This window comes from Amblyraja radiata, chromosome 1, assembly GCF_010909765.2.
Source record: "Amblyraja radiata isolate CabotCenter1 chromosome 1, sAmbRad1.1.pri, whole genome shotgun sequence".
Classification (NCBI taxonomy): Eukaryota; Metazoa; Chordata; class Chondrichthyes; order Rajiformes; family Rajidae; genus Amblyraja; species Amblyraja radiata.
In genome coordinates, this window is record NC_045956.1 from 102,308,966 (window position 1) to 102,332,683 (window position 23,718).

Below are 23,718 nucleotides of genomic sequence, written 5' to 3' on the forward strand. Positions count from 1 at the left end.
CCACACACACGCTTACAATCAAACAATATGAGAGTTTTAGTAATATACTAGACTAAGTGGGAACCGTTGGGTCCCATGTTCACACGGGAGGGCTGGTCCCCCGACGCAATATTCTACGTCTCCACCAATTCCAATATTGGTGGCCAGTGGGGGGGCTTTCTGGAGCGCTAGTATGGGTTCTTGGGGTGGCAGCTCAGTCTCTCAAGCCTGATCTGCTGGCAGCTCACTCACGGCTGGTGGGCTGGCAGTTGACTCATGAAATTCCATTTCAAGCAGGGTGCAAGGCCACCAAATTCAAATCCATTTTCCTACCATTTCAAGCAGGGTGCAAGGCCACCGAATTCAAGTGCAGTTTCCTACAACTTCAAGCAGGGTGCAAGGCCACCGAATTCAAGTGCAATTTCCAACCACTTCAAGCAGGGCGCAAGGCCACCGAATTCAAGTGCAGTTTCATACCACTTCAAGCAGGGTGCAAGGACACCAAATTCAGTGCAGTTTCATACCACTTCAAGCAGGATGCACGGCCGCCAAATTCAAGTGCAGTTTCATTCCACTTCAAGCAGGGTGCAAGGCCACCAAATTCAAATGCAGCTTCATACCATTTTATGCAGGGTGAAACCACCATCAAACCACACAAAACACCAAATTCACAGTTCAGTAGACATTCAGTGTGCTCAGTTGATTCACAGCTCAGGCAGAGTCGTGACCTCTCCCTCCCCCATCATGCAGAGACTGAGCCACAATCACACTTCTGGGATTTATAACACCTCCCCCTCCCACCGGAAAAGGTGTGGCCTTCATGGCGTGATTGACAGGAGAGAGATTCTCAACATTTTTTAAACACTAATAACACTTTTATTTTTCATTGATGGGAAGAATTCTCTGCACCTGCTCAGCGGAGGGGGACTGAGTAAAATGGCCAAATATCACAGCCGTAAGTGGTAGCGTTTTATCTAAAATCAATATACAGTGCAAACAGGAAGTGCATTTGCAGTAGTGCCTTTTAACTTCAAGCCAAAGCACCCAAGCTGCCATTTGCAGTAAGTAGTGCCTTTCAACTTCAAGCCAAAGCACCCAAGCCACCATTTGCAGTAAGTAGTGCCTTTCAACTTTAAGCCAAAGCACCCAAGCCACCATTTGCAGTAAGTAGTGCCTTTCAACTTCAAGCCGAAGCACCAAAGCCGCCATTTGCAGTGTGGTGCCTTTCAACTTCAAGCCGCCATTTGCAGTAAGTAGTGCCTTTCAACTTCAAGCCAAAGCACCCAAGCCACCGTTTGCAGTAAGAAGTGCCTTTCAACTTCAAGCCAAAGCACCCAAGCCACCATTTGCAGTAAGTAGTGCCTTTCAACTTCAAGCCGCAATTTGCAGTAAGTAGTGCCTTTCAACCAAGCCAAAGCACCCAAGCCACCATTTATAGTTAGTGCCTTTCAACTTCAAGCCAAAGCACCCAAGCCACATTTGCAGTAAGTAGTGCCTATCAACATCAAGCCAAAGCACCCACACCACCATTTGCAGTAAGTAGTGCCTTTGACCTTCAAGCCAAAGCACCCCAGCCACCATTTACAGTAAGTAATGCCTTTCAACTTCAAGCCAAAGCACCCAAGCCACCATTTGCAGTAAGTAGTGCCTTTCAACTACAATCCAAAGCTCCCAAGCCACCATTTGCAGTAAGTAGTGCCTTTCAACTTCAAGCCCAAGCCACCATTTGAGTATAGGAGCAGGGAGATTCTACTGCAGTTGTACAGGGTCTTGGTGAGACCACACCTGGAGTATTGCGTACAGTTTTGGTCTCCAAATCTGAGGAAGGACATTATAGCCATAGAGGGAGTGCAGAGAAGGTTCACCAGACTGATTCCTGGGATGTCAGGACTTTCATATGAAGAAAGACTGGATAGACTTGGCTTATACTCGCTAGAATTTAGGAGATTGAGAGGGGATCTTATAGAAACGTACAAAATTCTTATGGGGTTGGACAGGCTAGATGCAGGAAGATTGTTCCCGATGTTGGGGAAGTCCAGGACAAGGGGTCACAGCTTAAGGATAAGGGGGAAATCCTTTAGGACCGAGATGAGAAGAAACTTTTTCACACAGAGAGTGGTGAATCTCTGGAACTCTCTGCCACAGAGGGTAGTTGAGGCCAGTTCATTGGCTATATTTAAGAGGGAGTTAGATGTGGCCCTTGTGGCTAAAGGGATCAGGGGGTATGGAGAGAAGGCAGGTACGGGATACTGAGTTGGATGATCAGCCATGATCATATTGAATGGCGGTGCAGGCTCGAAGGGCCGAATGGCCTACTCCTGCACCTATTTTCTATGTATTTCTATGTATCTATGTAGTGCCTTTCAAATTGAAGCCAAAGCACCCAAGCCACCATTTGCAGTAAGTAGTGCCTTTCAACTTCAAGCCAAAGCGCCCATGCCACCATTTGCAGTAAGTAGTGCCTTTCAACTTCAAGCCAAAGCACCCAAGCCACCATTTGCAGTAAGTAGTGCCTTTCAACTACAATTCAAAGCTCCCAAGCCACCATTTGCAGTAAGTAGTGCCTTTCAACTTCAAGCCCAAGCCACCATTTGCTGTAAGTAGTGCTTTTCAACTTCAAGCCAAAGCACCCAAGCCACCATTTGCAGTAAGTAGTACCTTTCAACTTCAAGCCAAAGCACCCAAGCCGCCATTTGCAGTATGTAGTGCCTTTCAACTTCAAGCCAAAGCACCCAAGCCGCCATTTGCAGTAAGTAGTGCCTTTCAACTTCAAGCCAAAGCACCCAAGCCGCCATTTGCAGTAAGTAGTGCCTTTCAACTTCAAGGCAAAGCACCTAAGCCACCATTTGCAGTAAGTAGTGCTTTTTAACTTCAGGCCAAAGCACCCAAGCCACCATTTGCAGTAAGAAGTGCCTTTCAGCTTCAAGCCAAAGCACCCAAGCCGCCATTTGCAGTAAGTAGTGCCTTTCAACTTCAAGCCAAAGCACCCAAGCCGCCATTTGCAGTAAGTAGTGCTTTTCAACTTCAAGCCAAAGCACCCAAGCCACCATTTGCAGTAATTAGTGCCTTTTAACTTCAAGCCAAAGCACCCAAACAACCATTTGCAGGCAGTGCCTTTTTACTTCAAACAAAGCATATTTTCATTTTCAAACCACATTAAGGGGACTCACAGTTGAGTAGACATATGTTCAGCGTTATTCAGAGCTCAGAGAGACGTGACCCTTTGGCTTCATCCATCTTGCAGAGACTGAGTGGGGCACACCACTTCCTGGTTTTATAGTCCCCCCCCCCCTCCCTCCAGCAGGTGCAGCAGAGAGAATGGTGATTTTTTAACCAAGCCAAAGCACCCAAACAACCATTTGCAGGCAGTGCCTTTTTACTTCAAACAAAGCATATTTTCATTTTCAGACCACATTAAGCGGACTCACAGTTGAGTAGACATTTGTTCAGTGTTATTCAGAGCTCAGAGGCATGACCCTTTGGCTTCATCCATCTTGCAGAGACTGAGTGAGGCACACCACTTCCTGGTTTTATAATCCCTCCCCCTCCCTCCAGCAGGGGCAGCAGAGAGAATGGTGATTTTTTAAAAACATTAATATCTCTCTGATTTGTCATCGATGGGAAAAATCCTCCGGTCCCGGAAGGCGGAGGGGTGCTCTGTGCGAGGTGGCCAAAAATGACGGCCATAGATGGTGGCGTTCTCTCGGAAATCGCAGCACAGCGAGCCAAAAGCGGTCAAGATCTGACTTTTAGTAATATAGGTAGATAGATGGCCTGTATTCTCTTCCTCTTCCAAACTACAGCCAAAAGATTAGAATATTTCACCACATAACCACACACCAAATGACATTAAGGAATTCACAGTTTTTAAGTGCTTCATTGTGTGTGCTTAGAACTGATATAATAAAAAAGAACAAGCTGGAATTGCAGTTGCAGTTGCATAATGGCTTTGGGATTGGAGTGATGAGTTGGAAAATTTCTTGACAAAGAAGAGGAAACTGGCTCATGAAACTGCTGCATAGGTCAAAGTCCCAGCTAATTTCAAACACAGGTGCATCTGTCATTAACAATAATGTATGTAATCTCCCTCTGGAGTCATTTTCTGGATGTACAACCTTGGAAATAAATATTTGAACATTCAACTTTTTTAGTAGTCATGCTATGGCAATAGCATTAAACAATGGATGTTTGGCGAATTGAATAGCGAAGTGCTGCAGCAAGTATTACATAGAAACATGGAAAATAGATGCAGGAGTAGGCCATTCGGCCCTTCGAGCCTGCACCGCCATTCAATATGATCATGGCTGATCATCCAAATATTTATTACTTCATAATAAATATTTGTTCAATTTTGTTAGATGTGCTAAATGCAAAATTACCACAAAAAATTAAATTGAGAGCAAATGTAGAAATCTGACTTGACCTTTAAAAGTAAATAGTCACTCGGAGAATGGTCTTACTGTAGTGTGCTTAAGAACCCTTGTGTTTTATGATCACAAGCTATACCAAGAGCTTGTCTTTCAATTATAAGTCAGGAAGAAGTCCCAAGGCAGTTCATCAATGGGTTATTAAACAAAATTTGATATGTATTCACATAAGGAATTACTGGTGTGTTGAAACAAAACACCAGATAATACTGGAAATATTCTGCAGATCAGGCAGTATCTGTAATTGTCTGATTTGACTTGATAATACGGAAACAAAGCATTTCACTGTACCTCTGTACATGTGATAATAATAAACCAATACCAATACATGGGCCAAAAGTTAAAAAAAGGGATGGAGAAAAAAATGAACATTTATTTAGTTTTGTGCATTTATAATTGAAATCATAATGGCACGTGGTATTAACATAGAATTTCCCACCAATATTTCTTATTTAACCAACATTCTTCTGGTCTTTAAATAATATGTGTAATGCAAAGCACCAGTTAATCACAGCCTGCCCTCTGCTGGAGTCAGCACAGTAATAGGGTCAAAGTGCCAGCTTGGTCTTATGCCACTTGGGAAAACCTCTGCTTGGTAGCTCTTCAGTACATCCCTTTCTTTAGATGAGCAACTTTGCTTTGAGAGTTAAGCATTCTATTTGCTCATTTTCTGGCTGACAGAGGTTACACAGGGAGATGAATAGTAGACTCACAATGTGATCTGTTCAGGAAATATGGGTTTTGTTGCAGAGAATCAAATACTTCTGCATTTTTCTACTATTATTTCTAAGACTAAATCTTAAAATATAATTGGTCAATCATGAACACTATGATAAGGATAATTTCATATTTTGCAAGTGAAAGATTTCATTGTAGATAAAGTAACATGATCTTGGATTATATAATTTGTATTGTGATTAAATACCTTAATGTTTTGTTTGCGGTCTGTTGTTAAGTGTTATGTTGTCGTGATTCAAGATTTTCTGGATATTCAACTCCATGTGCACAAAGGTGTAAACCAAAGTTCATGAATTGTAATTCTTAGAGAATGAATTATGCTTCAGTCAACATTATGAGGTCATAAGTGATAGAACCAGAATTAGGCCATTCGGCCCATTAAGTCTACTCCACCATTCAATCATGGCTGATCTATCACTCCCTCCTAACCCCATTCTCCTACCTTCTCCCCATAAACTGACACCCGTACTAATCAAGAATCTACACATCTCTGCCTAAAAAATAACCATTTACTAGACCTCCACAGCCTTCTGTGGCAAAGAATTCCACAGGTTCACCACCCTCTTACTAAAGAAATTCCTCCTTATCTCCTTCCTAAAGGAACATCTTTTAATTCTGAGGCCATGACCTCTAGTTCTAAACTCTCCCACTAGTGGAAACAAGTCCTTATCAATCAGGTCTTACCCATCTGCAGTCCAGTAACTATATTGTTGTTTCTAACCAGCTCACCAAGTTTATGTCAGGACTTAAAATTAACGCAAGGACTTGTTCAAGTACCTGACGAATGCTGTGGAGTGGAGATCACTGGCGATTCATGAAAGGACGTGAATTAATCTCTTTTATTTAATTTCCACTTATATTTATCAATATCTGCTAATGGAAAATACACATCAGGATTTGGGGTAATTTGACTATATGTATTCAAAGGCAGGCGGCACAGTGGCGTAGCGGTGGAGTTGCTGATTTAAAGTGCCAGAGACCTGGGTTCGATCCTGACTACAGGTGCTGTCTGCATGGAGTTTGTACATTCTCCCTGTGACCACGTTGGTTTTCTCCAGCTGGGTTTCCTCCAGATGCTCCGGTTTCCTCACACATTCCAAAGACGTACAGGTGTTTAGGTTAATCAGCTTCAATAAGTTGTAAAATGCGTGTAGGTTAGTGTACAGGGTGATCGCTGGTCGGCACGGACTCAGTGGGCTGAAGGGCCTGTTTCTGTGCTGTATATCTAAAGTCTAAAAGACTGAAGAAAGGAAATGTAAAGGCATGACCCAAAGTTATTACAGTCACTATTGTGGCTGCACGGCTCCAATGGCTTGGGCTCAATCTTGGCTTTGCATGCTGTATGTGTAGAGTTATACATTCTCCCGTGACTGCATGGGTTTGCGTGGGATGTTTCCGTTTTCATCACTATCTGAATTAAATGCTGGTAGATTACTTGTAAAATTGGCCCGACTGTTGGTGATCAGCAGGAGAATCAGAGCTTAATTGATGTGCATGAGGTTCAAGGTGAAAGGGAAAAGATTTAGTTGAAATCCGAGGGGTAACTTTTCCACATATGTGGGTGTATGGAACAAGCTGCCAGAGCAGGTAGTTGAGGCTGGGACTATCTCATTATTTAAGAAACAGTTGGACAGGTACATGGATAGGACAGGTTTGGAGGGATATGGACCAGGTGCAGGCAGGTAGGACTAATGTAGCTGGGACATGTTGGCGATGTGGGCAAGTTGGGCCGAAGGGCCTGTTTCCACACTGTCACTATGACTTTATGTGAGATGAAATAGATTACAAGGAAATAACGTAGAATAAGACTGATGAAAATGTCGATAGATAGTGGGCAAAATGGCCTGCTTACATGTTGTAAAACATAATGTAATAAATAATATGAGAAATATGAAAAAAAAATTATTTGAAAAAGTCAAAGTTTATGAGAGACTTGAAGCTATTAAAATAAAAGCATTCCTGACTGCAGGGTTTCATGGAGCACCTCACTATTAATGAGTTACTTCTGAAGGATAGTTGTAACTTAATGGCATTACCGCACATCTTACATAATTTTTCAAAATTTTAAATACTTTTAAAATTAAAATTCACTGTTAATTGGAGGAGTGTTTTTATATGAGCTCCAACTGTGAGAATTGCTGCACAGATGGTTACTGATCCATTTCCTGCCAACATATAATTGATGATTTCTGTCTCTGAAAGTTAAATCTTGATTCTTAAAACTAATTCTCTCTTTTTATGATTCTCATTATAAAACCATGCACGTTTACATTAAACTGGTCTGTAAATGGATCATTAAAAGGACAAGCAAATAATCTTCAACAAATGCATTTCCTCATAGGCAAGGTAACATAAAGTAGAAATGTTGACAAAATATTTATCCTATTTATGTAAAATGCTTCTGAGGTGAGTGTCTTTAATGAATTTTTGAAGAATATATATTTGATGGGTTTCCTTTTTTTGCAGCATTGATTCAAAGATAAATTCACAATATAACCTCTAGTTATATGAAATTAGATAAAAGGGAAAAAAAAGCAGCTCCCCATTGGAAAAGATGATGACCTACTTTTTCCAAACCATGGAGGCAGTCAGCTCAGATTTGGGATCCTCTAAATACTCTGGAGTGTAATCTTTCACACTGGCCCAGATTTTTTCTTAGACAGATAATGATCTTACTGCATTTTCTTCTGCTGCTGCATCATTATTTCGCGAGATTTCTATGCAATGAAATGTTGATACCTTTGAGGAACTTAATTGGACCAGTCACATAAACAGTGCGTGGAAAAGCAGGTCAAGTGATGTTATAGTGTATCTTCAACCAAAATGCTTTGGGATTCGAGGAGATAGCTGGCCACCTTTGCTTCATGGGCAATTAAGGATGGCAATTTAGTGGCCGAGATCACAAAAAGTAATTAAAATCTATACATTTAAAAAAAATGGATGTACTGCTTCAAAAAATCCAGCATGAGATTCGTTGGAAATTTTCGTTCCATATGAATTCCATGACCCATTTTTGAAAGTTTTTCTATTCCGTGAAATTACTTTGTTGCGTATCTACACTGTAAATTGGCTCTTCTGGTATACTGACATCATGCCTATCTCACATTCCCATGAAAGCTGAGGCCTGAAACACGACTGTTGTTGGAAACAGCTTTCTGCATGAAGGAATAGTCTGGAGTGGGGCTGGGATGGTGAGTGGTTTGGTGGGTGGGTAGGGTGGTGATAGTGGCAGTGTGTGCAATGCAATCACACTCCCCTGATTAATATTATTCCGTCACCAAAAGGTGTCTGGCAACATGTTTGCCAAGTCTTGTTACCTTAGAATAGAGTATGCAGGGGAACTGGTAGACTGTGGGTTATGCTCAAATGGTTGACAGAGTTTCCTCTATATTTTGGCCAATTTGAGAAGTCTCAACAGTTTCTAATTGACAACTTTCGTTCAGAGGGTGAAAGGTTAATGAAGCAGGGAGGGGGGGGTGGAAACATTACTGCAATACATGTTGTTTTTCTAAATTTGGCTTATTTCAGAGGAGTGGTAGCTCAGTGGGTTAGGCAGCATCTCTGGAGAGAAGGATGGGTGACGTTTCGGGTCGAGACCCTTCTTCAGACTTTACACTGGATCTGGTTGTGCAATACCTAGCCTGAGACTGTTTGGTGTTAACAGTAGATCACTGATATAGGAAGTATTTCAATTCAATATTATTCAACATAGTGTGCAATAATTTAATGAGATTAACCTCTGTACAGATGCTCCCCGATGTACGTCAAGGTTACGTCCCATGAACCCTTGTGTAAGTCAGAGCTTATGTAAGTTGGAAAACAAAGTGCTGCTGTGCACATGCAAATTTACTATTTGACGCACAAACCACGCAAGAGCTCCCCGTGGAGACCAGGTGGGAGCTCCGATGCGGAGACCAGCTAGGAGCTCCAACATGGAGATCTGGTGGGACCTCCGATGCGGAGACCAGGTGGAGCTCTGACGTGGAGACCAGGTGGACCTCTGACGTGGATACCAGGTGGAGCTCTGACGTGGAGACCAGGTGGAGCTCTGACGTGGAGACCTGGTGGGAGCTCTGACGTGGAGACCAGGTGGAGCTCTGACGTGGTGACTAGGTGGAGCTCTGACCTGGAGACCAGGTGGAGCTCTGACGTGGAGACCTGGTGGGAGCTCTGACGTGGAGACCAGGTGGAACTCTGACGTGGAGACTAGGTGGAGCTCTGACGTGGAGACCAGGTGGAGCTCTGAAGTGAGACCTGGTGGGAGCTCCGATACGGAGACCACATGGGTGTCAGTGGGCTTAAAGAATTGTGAGAGGTACGGACAGGGGTTTCTGCGGCATCAGGCAGGATTCGAGGATGGTGTGCTGTCTCCCTGGTGCGAGGATCCATGATGTCACGGATAGAGTGCAGAAAATCCTCAAGGGCGAAGGTGAACAGCCTTGTAGTGCATGTTGGCACAAACGATGTCGGAAAGAAGGGGATGAATATTCTGAAGCGTGACTTTAGAGAGTTTGGAAAAATGCTGAAAAGCAGGACCGCCAGGGTGGTTATCTCCGGTTTGCTTCCAGTTCCTCGTGCTGGTGAGAGCAAGAACAGGGAGATACAGGACCTGAATATGCGCCTGAGGAACTGGTGCAGGGGGCAGGGATTTAGATTCTTAGACCACTGGGATCTGTTTTGGAGTAAGGAGAAACTGTACAAAAGGGACGGATTGCACCTTAACAGGTGGGAGACCAGCATTCTGGCAGGCAGATTTGCCACTGCGACACAGGTGGTTTTAAATTAAATAAGGGGGGAGGGGGGGATGGTGTCAAATGAGGGTGGAGTCAAGGACGGAATTAAAGGGAAAGGGAGTAAAGGGATAGTTAATGCCCCAGAATTAACGGGAAAGAAAGCTCACAAAGGGATAGGAGAGTATGGCCAAGTGTAATAGGGATCGATGTGAAAGGTGAGATGCGTAAGGAATTAAAAGTATTGTATTTGAATGTGCGAAGTATAAGAAGTAAAGTAGATGAGCTTGAGGCTCAGTTAGAGGTTGGTAGATATGACATTGTAGGGATTACCGAGACGTGGCTGCAGGAGGATCGGGCCTGGGAACTTAATATTCAGGGTTATACATCCTATAGAAAGGACAGGCAGGTGGGCAGAGGGGGGGAGGGGGGGGGGGTGTAGCTCTGCTGGTGAGGGATGGAATTCAGTCCCTTGCGAGGGAAGACATGGGGACTGACGAGGTAGAGTCACGGTGGATTGAGTTGAGGGATTGCAAAGGAAAGAAGACACTAATTGGTGTTATCTACAGACCCCCAAATAGTAGCCCGGATGTAGGGTGAAAGTTGCAGCAGGAGTTAAAACTGGCATGTAACAAAGGTAATGCCACTGTGGTGATGGGGGATATCAATATGCAGGTAGACTGGGAAAATCAGGTTGGTTTAGGACCCCAAGAAAGAGAGTTTGTAGAGTGCCTCTGAGATGGATTCTTAGAGCAGCTTGTAATGGAGCCAACCAGAGAAAAGGCAATTCTGGATTTAGTGTTGTCCAATGAACCGGATTTGATAAGAGAACTCGAGGTAAAGGAACCGCTTGGAGGTAGTGATCATAATATGATTAATTTTAATCTGCAATTTGACAAGGAGAAGGTTAAATCGGAAGTGTCAGTGATGCAGTTGAACAAAGGGGACTATGAAGGCATGAGGGAGGAGCTGGTCAAGGTAGACTGGAAAGGGATCCTAGCAGGAATGACGGTGGAACACCAATGGCAGACAAGAGAAGTTAGGGATAGAATAAAATTAAAAGAAAAGATGTATAACACAGCAAAGAGTAGTCGGAAGCCAGAGGATTGGGAAACTTTCATAGGACACCAGTAGGCAACAAAACGGGCAATACGGGCTGAAAAGATGAAGTACGAGGAGAAGCTGGCCATGAATATAAAGAAGGACAGTAAAAGCTTCTTTAGATATGTTAAGGGGAAAAGAGTAGCAAAATCAGATGTGGGTCCCTTGAAATTAGATGAAATTATTATGGGGAACAAGGAAATGGCAGAGGAGTTGAACAGGTACTTTGGATCTGTCTTCACTAAGGAAGACACAAACAATCTCCCAGAAGTACTGGAAGACAGAGGATCAAATGGGGGTAGAGGAACTGAAAGAAATTATCATTAGGCGAGAAATAGTATTGGGTAGGCTAATGGGACTGAAGGATGATAAATCCCCTGGACATGATGGTCTGCATCCCAGGGTCCTCAGGGAGGTGGCTCCAGAAATAGTGGACGCACTGGTGATCATTTTCCAATGTTCAATAGATTCAGGATCAGTTCCTGTGGATTGGAGGATAGCTAATGTTATCCCACTTTTCAAGAAAGGAGCGAAAGAGAAAACGGGGAATTACAGACCAGTTAGCCTGACTTCCGTGGTGGGAAAGATGCTGGAGTCAACCATTAAAGAGGTAATAATGGGGCATTTGGATTAGTAAAAGGATTAGTCCAAGTCAGCATGGATTTATGAAAGGAAAATCATGCTTGACTAATCTTCTGGAATATTTTGAGGATGTGACAAGCAAAATAGATGAAGGAGAGCCAGTAGATGTAGTGTATCTAGACTTTCAGAAAGCCTTTGATAAGGTCCCACACGGGAGACTGGTAACTAAAATTAGAGCACATGGTATTGGGGGTACGGTGTTGACGTGGATAGAAAATTGGTTGGCAGACAGGAAGCAAAGAGTAGGAGTGAACGGGTCCTTTTCAGAATGGCAGGCAGTGGCAAGTGGAGTGCCGCAAGATTCGGTGTTGTGGCCGCAACTGTTTACCATATATATTAATGATTTGGAAGAGGGAATTAGGATCAACACCAGCAAGTTTGCAGATGACACAAAGCTGGGTGGCAGTGTGAACTGTGAAGAGGATGTTAGGAGGTTGCAGGGTGACCTGGACAGGTTGAGTGTGTGGGCAAATGCATGGCAGATGCAGTATAATATAGATAAATGTGAGGTTATTCACTTTGGTGGCAAAAACAAGGGGGCAGATTATTATCTCAATGGGGTTAGGTTAGGTAAGGGGGAGGTACAGCGAGACCTAGGCGTCCTTGTACACCGGTCACTGAAAGTTGGCGTGCAGGTACTGCAGGCAGTGAAGAAAGCTAATGGAATGTTGGCCTTCATAACAAGAGAATTTCAGTATAGGAGTAGAGAGGTTCTTCTGCAGTTGTATAGGGCTCTGGTAAGACCACATCTGGAGTATTGTGTACAGTTTTGGTCTCCTAATTTGAGGAATTGTTGTGATTGAGGCAGTGCAGCGTAGGTTCACGAGATTGATCCCTGGGATGGCGGGACTGTCATATGAGGAAAGATTGAAAGGATTAGGCTTGTATTCACTGGAGTTTAGAAGGATGAGGGGGCTCTTATAGAGACATAAAATTATAAAAGGACTAGACAAGCTAGATGCAAGAAAAATATTCCCAATGTTGGGCAAGTCCAGAACCATGGACTTGCCCAACAAGGTGGCCATTTAAGACTGAGGTGAGAAAAAACTTTTTCACCCAGAGAGTTGTGAATTTGTGGAATTCCCTGCCACAGAGGGCAGTGGAGGCCAAATCACTGGATGGATTTAAGAGGGAGTTAGATAGAGCTCTAGGGGCTGGTGGAATCAAGGGATATGGGGAGAAGGCAGGCACGGGTTATTTATTGGGGACGATCAGCAATGATCACAATGAATGGCGGTGCTGGCTCGATGGGCCGAATGGCCTCCTCCTGCACCTATTTTCTATGTTCCTATGTTTCTAAGAATTGCTAATGTAAGTGCGAGTTTACGTAAGTCGCCTATAACGTAAGTGCCTGTGCTTCGATAACAGTATTAAATCAAAAACGTTTTGCAAAAATCATTACAAGGTGAAATCAAAAACATACTTGTTTCATAACTTCTTAAGTGTGGTGCTCATCCTTATTGTGCAGCTAATATAGGTAAAATTGGCGCCATATTTGGCTATGTACTGGTACATATTGTTAATTATGCATTTCTGTTACATGTTTCATGTAATGATGTATTAAAAACAAAACTCTACCTGCCCCTAAATGACCAAAAATGGAACATCCACTATTTTTACTCAGGAAAGGAATTCCAGCAGATGCCAGACCACCATTTCCATTTGCTTTACATGAGAATATTCCAGCTTGGGATGATTAAGCATGATTCCATCATTGTAATTTGCTTGCTGATATCAATAACATTGCATTAATTATTCACATGTCCACTAATAGTTCTTCTTTCTCACCCACAGCAAGTAACAGGCAGAGGTTTTGGTGATAAAGACTTTCGAACTGGCCTGGAAAATGGAATTTTACTTTGCGAGTAAGTAATTAATTTTTTTTCAAGAAATGTGTTCAACAATTGAATGGAGTAAGTGAGAAATGCTGTTGTGATTCAGAGCCGAGACGTATTTAGCTAACTCACTGGGTCAGGCAGCACCTCTCGAGAGAAATGGATGGGTGACGTTTTAGGTCAGGACCCTTCTTTAGACTGATTGTAGTGGGGGAGAAAGCTGGAAAAGAGGGGAGGTGGGACGTAGCCTGGGAAGTGATAGATGGATACAGGTGATGGAGATTTGATTGGCAGTTGGGTGGAGTGAGTGACAGGCTAGAGATGAAAAGGAGACAAATGAGTGTCAGATAAAGATAGAAGTGAAATGTCAAGTCAGAGGGAGAGACACAAGTGAAAGAGGACAGTTAGGGGCAGAGGAAGGGTGGAGGGAGAGGTGTCGGGTAATGAAAAAAATGGATGTGCTCCAGGTTGTGGGGTGCATAGGAAAGAGAGAGGGGAAAGGAGGGCATTAAGTATAATTGGAGAATTTCTCCATGGATTGTCACCTTGTCGTGGTGGAGAAGCTTGTGTGGTCCTGAGAACTCCCAGTGATACCAGATACCACTAGCGGCGGAATGGTGGCATAATGGTAGAGCTACTGCCTTACAGCGCAGGAGACCCGGGTTCAATCCTGACTACGGGTGCTGTCTGTACGGAGTTTGTACGTTCTCCCTGTGACCTGCGTGGGTTTTCTCCGAGATCTTCAGTTTCCTCCCACACTCCAAACATATACAGGTTTGTAGGTTAATTGGCTTGTTGTAAATGTAAAACAATTGTCCCTAGTGTGTGTGTGTGTAGGGGTGTGTTAATGTTTAGGGATCGCCGGTCGGTACGGACTTGGCGGGCCGAAGGGTCGGTTTCTGCGCTGTATCTCTAAACTAAACTCGAATGAGAACATTCAGCTGGTTGAAGCTACTAATGGGGTTGGCAATTCAGGTATGCTTGAGTCACCAGGCAGGAAGAATAAAGCAATTATTCTAAAACCTCAGATTATTAACTAATCCCACAATTTCCTGACATCTGGTAGACATGTGAAGCCGCAAAGTGAATCTGGCAAATGAACCAATTGGATTGTTTGTTTTGTGTTTGAACATTCTGAGCACAGATTCCAAACCAATAGTTTATCATCAACATACTTTCACATTCTGTCAACAGATTCTGTTATTCTAATGATGAAATGGATTGCAGTTTGAAGAATTAGTGCTAGCAGAAGAAACCAAGCTAATCTGTAACAGATGAATTGCTGTGTAGTATTGGGGCCAATCAATGCAAAGTGAGGCTTCTGTGAACCTTTGTTCTTTGCATTTTTTGCAGTAAGCTGAAACAACCGCTTCTGCTGATGTAAGTTTGCAAACACGCAATGCTTATTTTACAAAGAAACTGGCTTGTTTACACCTCTTCCCACTGTAGGATGGTCAGGAAAGGAATATTAGCTACCGTCCTGACCCTGCTGTGACCCAGGCTTGATTTCCTTAGCTAAAGATCAGTAAATGTGAAGGGAAGTCTCCAGCCAGAAACAATTTTTTTCCCAGCCATAAAGAAAATAAAAATAAAAACTGGCCATTAGGGAAATAGAACAAGGCATAGGCACACCACAGGATCTAGACTGGACCTTGATTTCCCACTGCAACCAAAGATCACGGTTTGCTTCAGAACTTGTTTCTTCATTACACGAGGTATTAGAGATGTACAGTCCTGACTTCTCTGCAAGTTGGGAGACAGAGAAATTGTAAAGACGAGTCTAAGCGCACTATGTCTTCACTACTGTTTTATTACTGATCACAGTACTCATACACATTACTGCCCTAGCTGTCCGTGGTCTGTCACCGGAGCTAGAGAGAGATCTAGAGGTGGGGAGGTTACAATTATACTGGTGATATGGGGAGTGGTTAGTAGTGGTGAGGTCACTATGTTAAAGGAACATGCACTAGTCTACATCCTTCCCCTTGGAAACAAAGCAGTACAGCAGTGACAGGGCGACCACGGCTCATACGCTACAAGCAGTTAAACACACACACACACAGTCAGGCAACAGTTAAACAAATTCCCCATAACGTACAGGCGGCTTGACCAGCCGCCCGGAGCGGGTACGTAACTCGCCCTCCCCCTCCTCCGCAGGAACAACAGGAGCAGGAGCGGGAGCGGGCGAACGAGCCGGAGATCGGGCAGGAGAGGGATGGAGCGGAGACCGGGGAGGGGAAACCGGCACAAAGGCGGGCAAACGAACAGGCGAGGGCGGACTGGCAGCAGGGGAGAGGGGCACAAAGAGCTGAGAGGGCAGAGTGTCGGGCATGCGAGGAGCGGTAGGCAGAGAGAAAGAAATCGGGGGGGCAAAAGGGGCAGCTGGAGGCGGTGCGGGCTCATTGACCAGCCGCAAATGCTGGCGGGACCGGCGGTAGATGGTACCCTCGTGGTCGACGAGTTAAGAGCGCGGTGAGCCGGCAGAGCTGACGACAACCGCCAGTCGGTAGTGGCCGGAGGGGGACTGCATCCGGACGTGTTAATGTTTAGGAGAGGGACTGCATCCGGACGACCTGACCAGGGAACAGACGCAGAAGGGGACGGCAGGACTTGTCGTGGGAGCGTTTTTGTATTTCTTGCTTTTGGACAATGCGCTCCTTGACGGCAGCAGGGCGGAGGACAGAAGGCACCAGGGACCGCTGGGACACAGGGATCGGAGGGCGCGTGGTGCGGGACATGAGCCGCTGAGCAGGCGAGCCCAGGGCAGGGTCTCGGGAAATGTTGCGGAGGTTGAGGAGGGCCAGGTGAAAATCTGACCGGGAAAGTCTGCAGTGCTCCAGCAGCTCCTTGGCACTGCGGACGGCGCGCTCAGCAAGGCCGTTGCTCTGCGGGTACTCGGGGCTGATGGTGAAGTGACGAAAGTTCCAGGTGGCAGCGAAATCGCGGAATTCGGCACTGGAAAACTGGCTACCGTTGTCCGACTGCAAACTCGCAGGGGAGCCAAAGGTTGCGAAGTAGCGGCGCAGCTTCCCAATGACAGCAGCAGATGTGAGGGAGGGCAGCTGGTCCATCTCGAACCAGCTGGAGTAGGAGTCCACAAGGACCAGGAAGTGCTTGCCACGCCACTCGAAGTGGCGACCGCCATCCATGGCAGATCGGGGGCAGGCTGTTGCAGAAGCTGCTGCCGTTGCTGATGGGGAGAGAGGCTATTGCAGGTGGAGCAGGCGGAGATCCTCTCCCGGATGTCCGGGGCCATGCTGGGCCAATAGAACTGGCTCTGGGCCTGGGACAGAGTGGCCTCGGCCCCGGGATGGCCGCTGTGGGCGGTTTGAAAATAGCGTTCCCGCAGCGCAGCAGGCACCACAACCTTGTGGCCCTTCACCACCACACCGTCGTGCAGCACAAGCTCATCCCGGACCAGGAAGTAGGGCACGGCACCGGCCGGCAAGGATGAGCGACGGTCAGGCCAACCACGCCGGATGACGTCGGCAAGCTGTTGCAGGGCAGGATCTTTGGCAGTGTGCTGGACCAGGGACTGCATCTGCTGTGAAGGCACAATATTAACGTTTAACACCATCAGGTCAGACGATTCGTACGGGTGTCGGGTAGTGGACGTCAGCGGTGCGCGGGACAGCGTGTCGGCCACGAACATGTCCTTGCCCTTCCGGTACACGACCCGAAACGTGAAGCGCTGGAGCTGCAGCATCATTCGCTGCAAGCGGGATGAGGCGACGTGGATCGGTTTATTCAGGATCGTGACCAGCGGCTGGTGATCGGTTTCGATAGTGAAGGTGTTGCCCAGGATGTAATCCTTAAACTTCGAGCAGGCAAACACCACGGCGAGGAGCTCTTTCTCGATCTGAGCATAACGCTGCTCAGCGGGGGTCATGGTGCGAGAAGCGTAGGAGACAGGCAGCTGCAGGCCATCGTAGAGCTGCAGGCAGGCGGCACCAAGACCGAACTTCGAGGCGTCGCAGGTGAGGACAATTGGACGCTGCAAGTCGAAGAACTTGAGAGTGGGGGTACTAACCAGTCTGGACTTCAGGATGTCAAACGCATTCTGGTGCTTCGGGAACCAAGCCCAGGCAGTGTCCTTTTTGATCAGCTCCCTCAGAGGCGCACTCAGCTCGCTGAGGTCGGGGATGAACTTCCCCAGGTAGTTCACCATGCCCAGAAAGCGCTGCAGGCTGGGCACGTCGGCGGGTGCAGACATCCCAGAGACCGCAGCCGTCTTCTGCGGGTCAAGCTTCAGCCCCTCAGCTGTGAAGACGTGTCCCACGTACGTGACCTCTGGGACGCGGAAACGGCACTTCTTAGGGTTAAGCTTAAGGTTGATCTCACGAGCCCTGTCCAGGACTTGGCGGAGGTGGAGGTCGTGCTCAGCGACGTCCTTCCCGTATACCAGGATGTCGTCGACTATGATAGCACATGGCAGACCGGCAAACAGCTGCTCCATGGTGCGCTGGAAGAGCTCACTGGCAGAATTGATCCCGAATGGCATGCGAAGGAAACGGAACCTGCCGAAGGGTGTGCTGAAGGTGGTCAGGTATGAGGAACGTTCATCCTGCGGTATCTGCCAGAAAGAGCTCTTGGCATCGAGGACTGAGAAGACAGTGGCCGGGCCAACCTGTGCAGCGACGTCCTCCACCGTCCGCATGGGGTAGTGCGGGCGCTTAATGGTAAGGTTCAGGTCCTTGGGGTTTATACAAATGCGAAGCTCACTCTTATCCTTCTTTGCAGCAACAACCATGGTGGAGGCCCATCGGGTGGGATCACTCACCTCCTTGAGGATGCCCACGGCCACCATGTGGCGCAGAGTCAACTCTACCTTGTCCTTCATAGCAAAGGAGATGCGGTGTAGCGGGCGGATCACAGGCTCGACACCTGGGTCGACAACGATCTTGTAATTGCAGGGCAGCTTGCCCAGCCCGTCGTCGAAACGATCAGGGTACTCACACATGGGGTCCAGGAGGGTCCGCACCTGGTGGATATCGCGGTGAAAGGAGACCAAACCGAGGTCCTGTCACGCACGGGCGCCCAACAGCGTGATGTTCTCAGTGTCCAGCAGATAAAAAGTGAGGGGCCGAGAGGCCATCAAAACCTTGCAGATAAGGGTTGCCTTCCCGACTGGTTCGAGCACGCTTCCCCCATAGGCATGTAGACGGGAGTTGTCGGGAGTGACCTTCTCACCAGACCTTATCTTTTTAAAGAGGCTCACTGACATAACATTGGCCACTGCCTCCGTGTCGATTTTCGCTGGGAAGGTCGACCCATTCACAGTAACACACACCGAGGGATCCGTTATCAGCGCAGGTGCACCCAACAGTGAAAAAATGCTTGATTCATCATGGGAGGAACTGGTATCAGAATCAGGGAGTTCGTCCGACTGGTACTGTGAACCGAGCGCGCTATCAGCCTCCGCAAGGTTGTTTAGCATACTCCGGGGAGCAGGAACAGGCTTCCCACGGGAGTGACATGCGGCAGAAAAATGATTTAACTTTTTGCAGAAATTACAAGTCTTCCCTAGCGCGGGGCAAACGTTAAACTGATGGGATGCAAAGTTGCAGTTGGGGCAACGACGCGGGCTGCCCCTCGAGGGGGCAGGGGAACCACGCTGGCGCGGCTGGCCATCGTTCCGCCGGCGGCCAGCAACAATGGCAACGTTAATGTCCTGAGCTGCAGGCGATACCACGGAGGCGACAGCCGCCGCCATGTGACAGGCGTGCAGAGCCTTGGTCAAAGTCAGATCGGGCTTCCTTAGAAGTTCAGCCCGCAGTTTCTCGTCCTGGAGACCGAACACCAGGACATCCCGGGTCATTTGATCGGGGGTCAGCGCGTCCAGGTGCCAGATGCCGTAGCGCGGCAATGTAGGTGTCAATGTGCTCACTGGGGCTCTGGCGCCCAGTGAAAAACTTAAATCGCTCTAGGATGCAGTTGATGGGAATGTCGCACAGACCGGTGAACTTAGCCAAAAGACATACCGGGTCCCGAGCATCCTCACCAGCAGCGTATTCAAACGACTCCGGTCGTTCCAGGGCCTCCGGGCCAGCCAAGTTGAGGAGCAGGTGTGACTGCGTCGCAGGGGTGGCATCAGGATAGGCAATCGCAATGTAGTGCTCAAAGTCGCGTCGGAAGACAGCCCACCGATGGGCAATGTCGGAGTCGAAAACCAGCATACCAGGCTTGCGACAAGAGTTGGCCATGGTAAAGACACGGGAGAGAAACATTGAAGGGTAGGGAACTGGGCGAAGAGTAAATAAAACCCGATAAACAGGAGGCGCAAGGTACAACTATGACACCATGTAAAGACTTGTCTAAGCGCACTATGTCTTCACTACTGTTTTATTACTGATCACACTACTCATACACATTACTGCACTAGCTGTCCGTGGTCTGTCACCGGAGCTAGAGAGACATCTAGAGGTGGGGAGGTTACAATTATACTGGTGATATGGGGAGTGGTTAGTAGTGGTGAGGTCACTATGTTAAAGGAACATGCACTAGTCTACAGTAATGACAAACTTTTCTTGGCTTTTCTTCCTCTGTGGTTTGCTTGGGAATGGGGGAGCTAGTGCCAATTTGGGCAGGTGCCAGGAAGGAACATGAAGGCTGGGACAGCTGTGCCTCTGCCTTTGTAGATCAACTGCGGTTCAGCTGGCAATTTTACTGCAACTTGGTTCAATTCCTGCTCAAAACCCGAGTGCAGAACTTTAGTTTGACACACCAGTGCAGGGCTGATAGAGCATTAAAACATAACAGGTGCCCGCTTTCACATGAGATGTTAGACCAAGGCTATCAACAGATGGACATAAAATATTTCATGACAATTTTAAAGATCTGGGAAATTTTCCCAAATATCATGGTAGATATTTACCCTGCATTCAACATTACCAGAACAGATTATTTGCTCTTGATTTCAATGCACTTTAGGTAGGTTTGCTGCCTGCAAATTTGCTGCTGTTTTTCCCTCTAGATTACAATTGAGTACACTTAAAAATAGATATTTTGGCTGTAAAGGGGGTTTGTGATGCGCTGACATGAAGGTTCTATTACATAGGTATTTCTTTCTTTGACCTAAATTCACAACTTCACCACAGTTATCTCCCTATGCCAGTGTGGGAGGTGAGGGGAAAGCTTGCAAACAGTAGTGCAAATGCGTAAAATATGTCATCCATGAGATTTTTGACTACCTGGATCTGAATATTGACAGTCCCTGTTGGTTAACAGAAGAACCAACTTTTATAAATGCCACTCAAACTGAATGCTATTTACAGACTAAACCTGGATTCTTAGTCAGACGACTGCTCACCATCGCATGCTCAGAGCTTACTGTGCACAATGTTCACACTGAAGATTTTCCCTTCTTGGTACCTTCCAGCAACCATTATTGTCTTCCCATGCCTATTTATCAAAATCTAACTTGTTTGACTCCTCCCATTTCCTCCAAATACAAGGCGTAGCTATGGGCACGCGCATGGGCCAGCTATGCCTGCCTCTTTGTCGGGTACGTCAAACAATCCTTGTTCGAGGCGTACCAGGGCCCCATCCCCGACCTCTACCTCCGCTACATCGACGATTGCTTTGGTGCCACCTCCTGCACCCACACACAACTGACTGACTTCATCCGCTCCACCACTAACCTCCATCCGGCACTCAAATACACCTGGACCATTTCCAACACTTCCCTACCATTTCTTGACCTCACTATCTCCATCGCAGGTGATAGATTTCTGACCGACATCCACTATAAACCCACTGACTCCCATGGCTGTCTAGACTACTCTTCTTCCCACCCTGCTTCCTGTAAGGACTCCATCCCCTACTCCCAATTCCTCCGTCTATGCCGCATCTGCTCCCAGGATGAGGTGTTCCGCACCAGGGCTTTGGAAATGTCCTCATTCTTCAGGGAACGGGGATTCCCCTCCCCTACTATTGATGAGGCTCTCACCAGGGTCTCTTCCATAACCCGTAACACTGCTCTCTCTCCCGTAATCCCCCGCACTCGTAACAAGGGCAGAGTCCCCCTCGTCCTCACCTTTCACCCCACTAGCCGTCACATACAACAAATAGTCCTCCGTCATTTTCGCCACCTCCAACGTGACCCCACCACTCGCCACATCTTCCCATCTCCCCCCCTGTCTGCTTTCCACAAAGACCGCTCCCTCCGTAACTCCCTGGTCAATTCTTCCCTTCCCTCCCGCACCATCCCCTCCCCGGGCACTTTCCCTTGCAACCGCAACAGATGCTACACTTGTCGCTTTACCTCCCCCCTCAACTCCATTCAAGGACCCATGCAGTCATTCCAGGTGCGACAGAGGTTCACCTGCATCTCCTCCAACCACATCTATTGCATCCGCTGCTCTAGATGTCAGCTGATCTACATCGGTGAGACCAAGCGTAGGCTTGGCGATCGTTTCGCCGAACACCTCCGCTCGGTCCGCATTAACCAACCTGATCTCCCGGTGGCTCAGCACTTCAACTCCCCCTCCCATTCCGAACCCGACCTCTCTGTCCTGGGCCTCCTCCATGGCCAGAGTGAGCACCATCGGAAATTGTAGGAGCAGCACCTCATATTCCGCTTGGGCAGTCTGCACCCTAGCGGAATAAACATAGTATTCTCCACTTTCCGGTAGCCCTTGCTGTATCCTCCCCGTCTCAGCTCTCCCTCAGCCCTTGGGCTCCTCCTCTTCCTTTTTCGTTTCTTCTCCCTGCCCCCCCCCCCCCCCCCCCCCCCACCCTACATCAGACTGAAGAAGGGTTTCGGCCCCAAACGTTGCCTATTTCCTTCGCTCCATAGATGCTGCTGCACCCGCTGAGTTTCTCCAGCACTTTTGTCTACTATCAAAATCTAACATTCTATCTCATGAATTACGCAGGTTTCTAGTAGATGCCATCTCCTCAGGCATCCAAACTTCACAGGAGCTGTCAGGGGAACAATAGCAACATAGTCTTCCCTTCCAGGCGAGAGTCCTCACTCGCACATGTGATCTTGTAATTTCTCTAGTAAAAGATCAGGTGTAACTGTTGCTTTCACAGTGGAAGTGAAGGTCACCTTCAGTCTAAGCTTCTAGGGCTCAGAATATTTCAGCTCACATTTGCTGAAAAACATTGAATTTCTCAATTTTCAGATCACCGCTCACCACACTACAAGACCAAACCCTAACTAGTCATACATCACCCCACCACAGTATACAGATTAAACCTGGGCATTTGTCCACATTGCAGGCTTGCTCAAGATGTACACACGTTGTAACAGAGAGCTCCTTGGCAACTTCCTGGCAGTCTCATCAGCCTATTATCCTGGAAAGTTCTGTTAGGTGTAGCCAACAATTTTGTATTAACAGGGTCATGCCGTTTTCAATGGTATGTCTTTGTAGTAAATCTGTATCCTGTCCTTTATTTTAACAGCAGTGTTGGTAGCCATAGCATTGGTCCCTTGAACAGAGAACATCTTTGCCATGGATAATACGATTCATGAACCTCTCAGGGTCCCTCTTCCTCAAATCAAAATGGCTTGGCAATTACTTGGTCACTTTCCAATGGGTGAAACTATGATCATGGTGTAGTGTGCTTGTACTTATCAGGGCTGGCTGAAGACCTCTCAGCTGCTTGCGTAAATGTTGGCAGCAGAGAGAAGTACAACAGCTTGCAATTGCTGAAACAATGTGCTGTTAAAAAGGTTGTGTTTCAATTAATACCAGCATATTACTTATACCTGAACCCACCAGAAGATACAGATTAGACCTAGGCATTTGTCCGCATTGCAGGCTTGGCCTAGATGCACACACGTTCTCATAGAGAGCTGCCTAGCAACTTCCTGGCAGAGCATCAGGCTATTGTCGTGAAAGGTTTCGTGAAGTGTAGCCAACATTTGTGTATTAAAAGGGGCGTGACATTTTTCCAATGGTATGTCCCTGAAGTAAATCAGAGCTTTTTAAAAACATTTAAAAACAGCATTAAAAATGCTCAAAAAAATGACAACAAAATGCTCAAAAAATGACGTATAAATCTCTAGGACTGCGTGCTGCCTGTGTTTCTGTCTGTTACCATATTGCTTTGGCTGCCACAGCTTTACTCCAGATGTGACCTGATCAAGTCTATGTATGGCTGTAGCAAAACGTCTGCCCACTACATTCCAGGCTTTAATTTATAAAACTTATATGTTACTCAAGCTTTTTGTATCTATGTTCGGTTTAAACCAGCATCTGCAGTTCCTTTCTACACATACTATTTTGCATCTTTAGTTATTTTGTTGTGACCTACATA

General features: G+C 46.6%; 1 protein-coding gene across 16 annotated transcripts in view; it reads left to right on the forward strand.

Moving 5' to 3' along the window:
- The window catches only part of limch1 (LIM and calponin homology domains 1), a 359,063-nt gene that overhangs the window by 124,531 nt on the left and 210,814 nt on the right, over positions 1–23,718 (forward strand). For all 16 annotated transcript variants that reach the window (XM_033027735.1, XM_033027743.1, XM_033027771.1 and 13 more), the window contains exon 2: positions 13,412–13,482. In XM_033027735.1, coding sequence (XP_032883626.1) covers positions 13,412–13,482 — 71 coding nt within the window. The remainder of the gene's footprint in view (positions 1–13,411; positions 13,483–23,718) is intronic.